Consider the following 10,020-nt stretch of genomic DNA (forward strand, 5'->3'; position numbering starts at 1 on the left):
GCTGGACTAATTTGAGAATTATATTTCCCTATTCATTTATCTGACTAAACGAACTATTCACCAATAGGATAATTTTATTTTAAAATAATAATAATTATTATTATTATAAGACTGACTTGCCATTGACTAGCAATACCTTAAAAAAAATCTCTACAATATAAATAAATGTGTACACTACACAAGTTCATCAAAAGAAAAAAAATCCAAGAAAATAGCACATTATCAACATATTTGATCATGGTTCCCAAAATAGTTCAATTTCTCATTCTCTTATATCTCTTTACGGTTACTTTTGCTTTCAATGAGGAAGAAATTGCCCTCCTAAAATGGAAAGCAACTTTCAAGAACCAGACTAATTCCTTATTGGCTTCATGGACTCAAAGTTCGAATGCATGCATGGATTGGTATGGAGTTATGTGCTTAAATGGTAGGGTAAGCAAGTTGGATATTCAAGGTGCTCATGTCATCGGTACACTCTATGATTTTCCATTTTCGACTCTCCCTTTTCTTGAATATGTTGATCTTAGTGTGAATAATCTCTCTGGAACTATCCCACCTGAAATTAGTAATCTCACTAATCTTGTCTATCTTGACTTGCACACCAATATGATTTCAGGCACAATCCCATTCCAAATCGGCTCACTAGCAAATCTCCAGAATATTAACATCTATGACAACCTTTTAAATGGTTTCATTCCTGCCTCATTGAGTAATTTGACCAACTTGTCTATTTTGTCTCTTTATCAGAATAATCTTTATGGCTCGATTCCTACAGAAATAGGTTATTTAAGGTCTCTTACTTCTCTAGATTTGGGTACTAATTCTCTTAATGGTTCTATTCCTATTTCATTGGGAAATTTGACCAACTTATCTAGTTTGTTTCTTAATGGGAATCATATTTCAGGCTTTATTCCTGCTTTATTGGGAAATTTGACCAGCCTTTCTATTCTGTATCTTCAGGAGAATAACCTTTCTGGCTCCACTCCTGAAGAAATAGGTTATTTAAGGTCTCTTAGTCAACTAGTTTTGGCTAAGAATTCTCTAAGTGGTGTTATTCCTGCTTCATTGGGAAATTTGGCTAAGAATTCTCTTAGTTATTTAGATTTCTCTACTAATTTTCTTAGTGGTTCTATTCCTACTTCTTTGGGGAATTTGAATGTGTTGTATCTTTTGTCTCTTTGCTAACAACCTTTCTGGTTCGATTCCAAATGAGTTGGGAAATATAGGAAGACTTGTTACTATGTTTTTAAGCGTTAATAAACTCACTGGTTCAATTCCAGCTTCTTTTGGCAACTTGAGAAACTTGCAATGGATGTATCTCCACACAGCAACAATCTCACTGAGAAAATTCCTTTATCTTTTTGCAATTTGATAAAATTGGAAGTGGTGTATTTGGGGAAACAACTTGAGGGGAGAAATTCCGCAGTGTCTAGTTAATATTAGTGGACTCAAGGTACTGAAAATAGCATATAATAATCTCAATGAAGAGATCCCTTCGTCTATTTGCAATCTAACATCACTAAGGATTTTAGATTTGGGTGGAAACAATTTAAAGGGAGAAATTCCACAATGTTTTGGAAACATGGGTGGTCATCTTGAGGTTTTGGATATCCACCTAAACAAACTTTGTGGGACTCTTCCAGAAACATTTAGTATTGGAAGTGTACTTAGAAGCTTAGACTTACATGACAATGAATTAGAAGGAAAAATCCCCCGATCATTAGGCAATTGCAAAGAGTTGGAACTTCTTGATTTAGGATACAATCACCTTAACGACACATTTCCAATGTGGCTTGAAACTTTGCCAAAGTTGAAAGTTTTAAGCTTGAGATCGAATAAATTGCTTGGGGCAATTAGAACTTTAAGTGATGAAAATATGTTTTCTGAGCTTCGAATCATAGATCTCTCTTACAATGCCTTCACAGAAAACTTGTCGACTAGTTTGTTTCAAAAATTGAAAGCCATGAAGAAAATTGATAAACCATCCAAGGTACCGACATATCTTGGAAAATTTGGAGAGAGAGAGATTACAATGATTCTGTAACAGTTTCAACCAAGGGATTGGAGCTTGAACTGGATAGAATTTTAACAATTTATGTCACTATTGATCTTTCAAGTAACAGCTTTGAAGGGTATATTCCAAGTAATCTCGGAGATCTCATTGCGCTTCGGGGGCTAAATTTGTCTCATAATAGATTGCAAGGTAATATACCAACATCACTTGGAAATTTATCTTTTGTTGAATCATTGGATCTTTCATTCAACCAGCTTTCAAGAGAGATACCACAACAACTTGATGCTCTTACATTTCTTTCATTCATAAATCTCTCTCACAATCATCTCCAAGGATGCATTCCTCAAGGACATCAATTTGCTACATTTGAAAAAAATTCATATGAAGGTAATGATGGATTACAAGGATTCCCTATTTCGAAAGGTTTTGGAAGTATTTGGCCGCCAGAGACAAATAATGCTGATTATGGTGAAGAAAGCAATTCTGAATTTATGAATGATTTTTGGAAAGCTACTCTTATGGGATATGGAAGTGGTCTATGTATTGGATTATCCATAATACATTTCATGATGTCAACTGGAAATCTGAAATGGCTTGCAAGAATCATTGAAGGATTGGAGTACAAAATTATTATGCGACAGAGAAAAAGGCACTAAAAAATTCAGGTATACAAGTGAGTTCTAGTTTGATCTATATATCTAAATTTTCATGTTAAGCATATTTCTTTTTCCAAAATCAATTGGTAGAAGCAAAAAAAAAAAGGAATTAGGTTTTTCAAAATAATAGTAGTAAGACTTAACTTCTCTTGGTGTAAAAATAAAAATCAGATAATAAACAAATAAATAAATTCCAACATGCATGCAGGTGCTTGGAGGAGCATTTGGTGGAATGCTCAACAGAGATGCAATAAGTAAGCATACTTATTAGCTAATTTTTACTTTTTGATTTCTTTTTAAGTTGTATAAGTAAGCCTTTTCTTCTTCCTTTTTCAATTAACTTGGAAAAATGTAATGTTATGTACTTTGATGGTATATCAAGTTTATGTAAGATATTAATGTATTCAATAGATGTTGTGTACTATTGGATGATATATATGCATTTCTTGGATTCAAGTATGAGAATACTTCCTCTGTCCCTATCTATATTTGTCCATTTTTTTTCTAATTTAATGTCTCTTTTTACTTGTCATTTTTGATAAATCAAGAAAAGATAATTTATTTTTTTATATTAATTTCTTTGAAAAATGTAGTGAGTAAATATGTTTAAGATTTTATTAAATTCACTATTGCATTATTGTTTTCTTAATAGGCGTGTCAAGTCAAAATTTGACAAGTAAAACGGGACAGAAAGAATGTATATGTAGCCTTTGACAGGTACAAAGTACCAAAAAAAATAAATTAAAACAGCCTCTGAAGCTTCAAATTATTCAACAAGAAACCTCACTACCACCATCACATAAAAAAATTAACACTAACATGCATTAAAGTTGTGAGACTTCAATATTACGCTACTTAAAAAATCACTATATTTTTTCCTACAAAATTTTCTATCTAAAAATATTCAATGGCTATTCCATAGATAATTAGAGATTGAATGGTATGAAAAGAAAAAAATAGTAATTGTTTCATATGGAAAAATCAGAAAGTTTCCTTGTTATATGCGTTGGGAAATACTCCCTCTGTCTTAATTTATGTGACACATTTCATTTTTCGAGAGTCAAACAGCTTAAGTTCGACTAGAAATTTGTGCGTGGAATCTTCAAAAAAAAATTAAATAAATTTATATATTTGTGAACTATGTAAAAAGTACTATAAGTCACAATAATTGGCAATTCAAAATAATTAAAAGATATATGCAAAATTTACGGTCAAAGATAAACTAGTTTAAATCTCAAAATCCGAAAAGTGCCACATAAATTGGGACAGATGAAGTAATGGAAATTGGTGTATTGGGTTGGTATTCATATATATAAGAATTGTGTATGGTAATTTAATGATGTGAACTTGTTAAACAACTTGGATTAAAATTAGAATCTTGTTGATTTGTGTGACTTGATTATGTTGTGGCAATAGACTGAATGAGATGAACACTTAATGATATGCTTTGATTAATTGTTGTTGGATATTGGTGTTGAATTATCATCCTCATATTTGATCAATGCATTATTATGTTTGCATTTATGTTGTACCACTGTTGTGATGGTATTGGTGAGGATGAGAGGAAATAGGAATTTGGCCCCACGTCCATGGTTGAAACATTGAGTGGAAATAGGGAATGGGCCATATATTTTTGGCAGATTCATTGAGATAAAATTGGCATCGGGCCACACGTCTATGGTAGATGCATGGACTAGGAAGTCCCCTATGGGTTTCGAATTGAGATTCAACGAAACTGTATCGTAGGACAGACACTTTACTTGACATATCATTGCATTGCACATCATTACCATTTGTGAAGTTGTGATCGTTTTTATGAGAATTTCGATTGATGTACTTGATACTTGACTGTGACTGATCTGTACTTGTTGAGATGTTACTATTGAACTATGTGTTCCGTGATTTATAGATTGTTAGGTTGGGTTGATTTATGTGTAGGTTGTAGTTTGTGGAAGTTCGGTTGGAATGAAAGGAGTGCTTGTATTCTGCTTTGGTTGACATAGCGTTTAGTAGTTTGTCTGTTGAGTCCCGTGTGGTTTGGTACTCACTCCTTACTTCTACACTTGTGTAGGTCACAAGCCCAGATCTATGTGATTATCCTTCTTCTCTACTTCGTCCGAGGCTTTTCTGTGGATACTTGAGAGGTAGTTGCTTGTCATCTCAACGAGCCGTCTTGTTCCTTTATTATGTTCTTGTTCTACTCTAGAAACAAAGACATTTGAGACTTGTAATTTTCTTCAATTCAGTTGTAATAGTGGCTTGTACATGTGACAACAAGATTTTAGGGGTTTTGAGCTGACTAAGTTACCCGCATTTATGCCATTGATATTTTAATTTCCGCTTTTCTATTGTTATGTTTTGGATTTTCGGCTTACTTGTCATGGGTGGGATAAGACGAGTGCCTCGTTACAAAAAAACATGCATCCATAAGCTTTGTGTATTATTAGTACCTTGTTAATTCAGTACACTTTTAGCCTATGTATATGTAATATTTGTATCAGTTATATGCTTTATTGTGTATTGAGGTGTGTATTACTAATACCATAGATTTTTATGTACTAGTAATACAAAAGGTTTCAAGACATGTATTAGATTGATTGAAGGCATAATAACCCTTCAAATCCTTCTCAGCACATTTTCTATTTTCCAAATCTATAGAGTGTGGAGGGTATTATCCTAAACAAATATTTTTTATAGAAGTTATGCAATATGTTTTATTAATGCAAGTATTACTAATACAAGCATTATGAATACATGTATTACTAATACATTCTACCAAATGATCCCGGAATGTAGAACCAATGCTTACCTAACAAGATACTAATAATACAAAAGGTTAATACATGCATTATTTTTTCTAATAAACTCTACAAATGACAAGAAAAATTTGTGTTTTGCTTGTTTTCTTTTATTTCTTCGACAAGAAAAACAATAATGATGTTAGACAAATAGAGCCAAACTTGATGTTTCCCATAAGACTTGGGCATTGACTTGAGGATGACAACATTTTCCAAATTTTGAATTGATTGATTATTTGATATGAATAAATTGTACGATCGGTAATTTATTTCATAGAAGAAAGTTAGAATTTGTGTCCCTCAAATTGAAGAAGCATTATGTATATGGAGATAATTATTTTCCCTACCTAATTATTGAACCAATTTTTGACTAAGTCTACCCTATCATTATCTATAGTCAACCCATTTGAATCTTTAAGCATACTTTGTATTGAGAGTTATTTCAATGTTTAAAGTGTCTTGATGATCTAGCTAGTAGGAGTAAACCTATTTGATTTGTATAGCGAGGTGGGTGCTATATTAATTTGTCTGTCTAGCTAATAGTTATTTGAGGAGGAACAAAGGTTAAAGTGTGGAGTAGTAATACTGCGCGATTTATATTATTTTAGTCATATTTTTTCCTTGTTTCAATTTTATTTTTCCCATGTCTGTGCCTCGCGTCATGAGGTGGCACAGACATTGGAAAACTTTTGCCCTTTCCTAGTCCAACTTGGTGGATTCTTTTATTAAATATTTTAAAGTATTAATTATAAATATTCATTCTTAGCCATTTTTAGAAAGAGAGGAACATTGTGGAGGCAAAGAACAAAAGCAAAAGCTAAATTCTCTAGGATTTATCTTTATTTTGTTGGCTGCATTTAGCTCTAGTACTTTGTGGGTGTTCAATAATTTTCAGTTTTTTTTTCTCAACAAATGGATTTAAGGAAACTTGTTGTCTTTAATTTGTTTGTTTTCATATCCCTCATGGAGATATTTTTAAAGAAAACTGTAGCTTTTTTATTGGTTCACATAGCTCTATGATTGTTTGGTACAAATCTATTCAGATAAAATTATAGGTAATGTGTTTACGAAAAGTGTATATTAATTATATATGAAAAATATGCTGATAAAAATGAATATGAAGTGTATATCATAAAAAGTGTACTTGTAAAAATGTATACAACGTGTGTATACTATATAATACAACTATTGTAAACAAAAATTCGTTGGCTCATAAGTGCACACACAAGTGTACATGGGTCGATTATGTAATATAACAATTGTAAACATTTGGTATGACTGGAAAATATTTAAGAGAAACTATGACTACACAGTTAACAAATGTTTTTTCTAGAAGAATTGGTTTGTTTGTTACTTGTAAATTGTAATTGCAAAGTTTAAATAATTAATTATCACTAAGTAAACGATTCACAAGTTTTGATTAAGTCAGTAAGACACAAATTTCGTTGCTATGTCACTTTTATGCAATTGTGTTGCGTCTATGCTTTCATTGTCATACAAACAATTATCGAGTTGTTCAGGAGCTGATCTAGTAAGGTTCAAGAGGTGTTACGTGACATGATTTTATTGAAATTTATATATATATATATATATATATATATATATATATATATATATATATATATATAATTAAAAGACAGGTGCACAACTCAGTTGGTAAAGTGTATCAATTGTCAGCGTGAGGGACGTGAGTTTGAGGAGAAAATGATCAAAATGGTCCTTGATGTATAGGAGTTGAAGTATTTTAGTCCTTTATATATATCATCTCATCCAAATAGTCTTTAATGTATATGAAAAGATGATCATTTTAGTTCTTAACCCTAAACTAACCAAAAAAATAAAAAAAACTGTTAAATTTATCAGTGGGTCTCACAACATGCCAAACTTTTTTTAAAAAAAAATATTAGTAAAACCCCTTCTTCCTCAATTTGTTTTCTTTCACCATCACCATGGCACCCAACTTCCTCAACTTCTTTCTTTCACAAAGTCATACTCCGTATCCTTGTAAGAAAAATCATACACACTACATTCATTTCTTATCTTTCATTGGAACCAGTGCCGGCTCAATGTTTATAAAAATAAGGCACATGCCTTAGGCCCCCAATTTCAGGGGGCCTCAATTTTTTATTAAAAATAAATTATGTATTATTTTATTTTTTATAAAAAAATAAATTATTTATGATAAATGTATCTCTTTTATAAAAAAAAAAATCATATTAATTTATTCTCCTTAACCTCAATCAAATAGAAGAAATCAAGAAAACTTCGTTTAGTCTTCTTACCTTCTTTTCGTTAACAGTCACATTATTATTTTTTAAACCCCTTTGATACTCTATGATAAGTTAGAATAATACTCTGTAAAAAATATAGTAAATCAATAGTAAAAATATGTTGAATAAAGTAAATTGCAAGCCTCTCTAGGTTGACTTATTTTATGTGTTTTTAAACCAAAAAAAAAGTTTATAAGCAATTTTGTCAACTTAATACTTATAGAATAATGTTAACAATTCATATAATAATTGCCTCATTTAAAAAAAATTTAGGTGTCTAATTGAAATTTCGCTTTAGGTCTCCAAATCTGTTGAGTTGCCCCTGATTGGAACAAAAATTTGAGCAGCTCCTATTTTCTTATATAAGAAGAAGAAGAAAATCAAGATCTCTAAAACAATTGTGATCCAAGTAAATTAGTTAAACGACCCTATTTCTCCTCAAGAGCACCATAAATCAATTCCTTTTAAGTTGTAACTAATTTTCTTTTTGTTTTATCCTTTTCAAAATTACGAGTATTTTTTTTCAATATCTTTATTCATTCCATTTCTCAAATAAAAGGATTAAAACTGAATGGACAGAGCTAGAAAATAATAATCTTAAGAAACTTCGTGTATGTATGAGAGGATTTTATCAGTGGAAACAAAAATAGATCAATTGAAAATTGTAAAAAAATTGTTGAAGAAAACCGATGGAGGAGAAGAGATTACGGAAGAAAGAGGGAGGAAGAAGGGTTCCACCAAGTGTGGGACCCACTGTTAAATTTAACAGATTTTTTATTTTTTTGGTTAGTTTTAGGGCTAGGGACTAAATTGACCATATTTTCATATATATATATATATATATATATATATATATATATATTAAGGACTATTTGGATGAGATGATATATATAAAGAACCAAAATATTTCAACCCCTATACATCAAGGACTATTTTGATCATTTTCTCTGAGTTCGAGTCTAGATAGATTTTAGGAGCTTTAAGTTGTTTAGTAATATTGTATTTTATTTCTTCCTTCCTTTGTTTTTTCTTTTCTTCTTTTGCCTTTTATAATTCCTTCTTTTGGTATTTATATATAAAAAAATGTTTTACCACTATTATTTCTAATGTCATGAGATTATTTTCAAAACGAAAAGGTTCAAATATTTTTTATTTTACTTTTTGGAAAAAAATATAATAGTATATGTTAATTTTGTTGTGTATATATATGTTTACATTAAAAGGTGACGTCACTTGCAAAAAATATTGTGTACGACATTGGAGTTATTAATTCACGTGGTTAATATTATATTCATGGTCTATCAACCCTCTAATCTTCTAATCATGTATTCTCATAACTATGTCGCAAAATTGATAGTGATGATATGATAGTAACAAAAACACATTTATATCTCTAGTATGGGAACTAAATAGAGAAAACTAGGTATATTTCTATTCTAGCCACAAATCCTCCCTCGGAATGGATCCTACTCTATTTGAGACCTTCATTCTAAGGACCCATTTGGCCATAGATATCCCAAGTAATATTTGGGGGAAAATTTGGTAAATAGTGTTTGTCCATACAATTTGTCATTATTTGGCAAATATCCCAAATTCCCAAATACTAGTTTTTTCTAGTATTTGGGTCAAATCTCATTATTTGGAATCTTTTAAAAAATGAAATTTTACACCAAACTTTTATCTTTTACAAAAACACACTCTATAGTAGTTGTTTACGTTGTATTGCATAATTTTTTACATGAACACCAAAATAATGATGAAATATTCGATTAATATGAAAGTGATGATATGGTTGTTGATGAAAATGATGAACAATCGGCTCAGAGTAACAAAATCATGTGCTCTGTCTACTTCACGATGTATGGAATGATACTTGTTGCACTCACTCAAAACTACCACATTGCTCCAGTGTCATGGACACTACTTGTTATTTGTTGCAACGAAGATCCAATTGACTTGTAATACAAAGTTATGGTTAGTTTTGATAGTTTTTAAAACTTATGGGTATAAATCATATTTTTCTAAAAAGTGAAATATGTTTCCCAAATACTATAGCCAAACACATAATGAAATTTCACCCAAATAATATTTGCCAAGAATATTTGAAAATCTATAACCAAACGCTAGCTAACTCAACTTTCTTCTCTCAAACAAAAAACTTGTGGTAAAAATATGTATAAACCACAATCATACTTAGACCATCTCCAACCCCACTCTATTTTACTCTCCATTCTCTATATCTGGAGAGTAAAATAGAGAAAGGGCTCTCCAATCACCCTCTA

The 10,020-nt window shown here is 30.9% G+C and overlaps 2 protein-coding genes across 2 annotated transcripts; both read left to right on the forward strand.

Annotated features, from left to right (window-relative positions):
• The first annotated feature begins 237 nt into the window (after positions 1 to 237).
• Positions 238 to 1,437, forward strand: LOC125820296 (probable leucine-rich repeat receptor-like protein kinase At1g35710). The gene is made up of 4 exons (XM_049499739.1): positions 238 to 709; positions 782 to 832; positions 905 to 1,163; positions 1,281 to 1,437. The coding sequence occupies exons 1-4, from the start codon at positions 238 to 240 to the stop codon at positions 1,435 to 1,437; spliced, it is 939 nt and encodes a 312-aa protein (XP_049355696.1).
• A 145-nt stretch (positions 1,438 to 1,582) lies between these two features.
• On the forward strand, positions 1,583 to 2,670 carry LOC125820298 (receptor-like protein 9DC3). The gene is made up of 2 exons (XM_049499740.1): positions 1,583 to 1,940; positions 2,048 to 2,670. The coding sequence occupies exons 1-2, from the start codon at positions 1,583 to 1,585 to the stop codon at positions 2,668 to 2,670; spliced, it is 981 nt and encodes a 326-aa protein (XP_049355697.1).
• The last annotated feature ends 7,350 nt before the right edge of the window (positions 2,671 to 10,020 follow it).

Source organism: Solanum verrucosum, unplaced genomic scaffold, assembly GCF_900185275.1.
Source record: "Solanum verrucosum unplaced genomic scaffold, falcon-dt-bn FXZP01000229.1, whole genome shotgun sequence".
Lineage (NCBI taxonomy): Eukaryota > Viridiplantae > Streptophyta > Magnoliopsida > Solanales > Solanaceae > Solanum > Solanum verrucosum.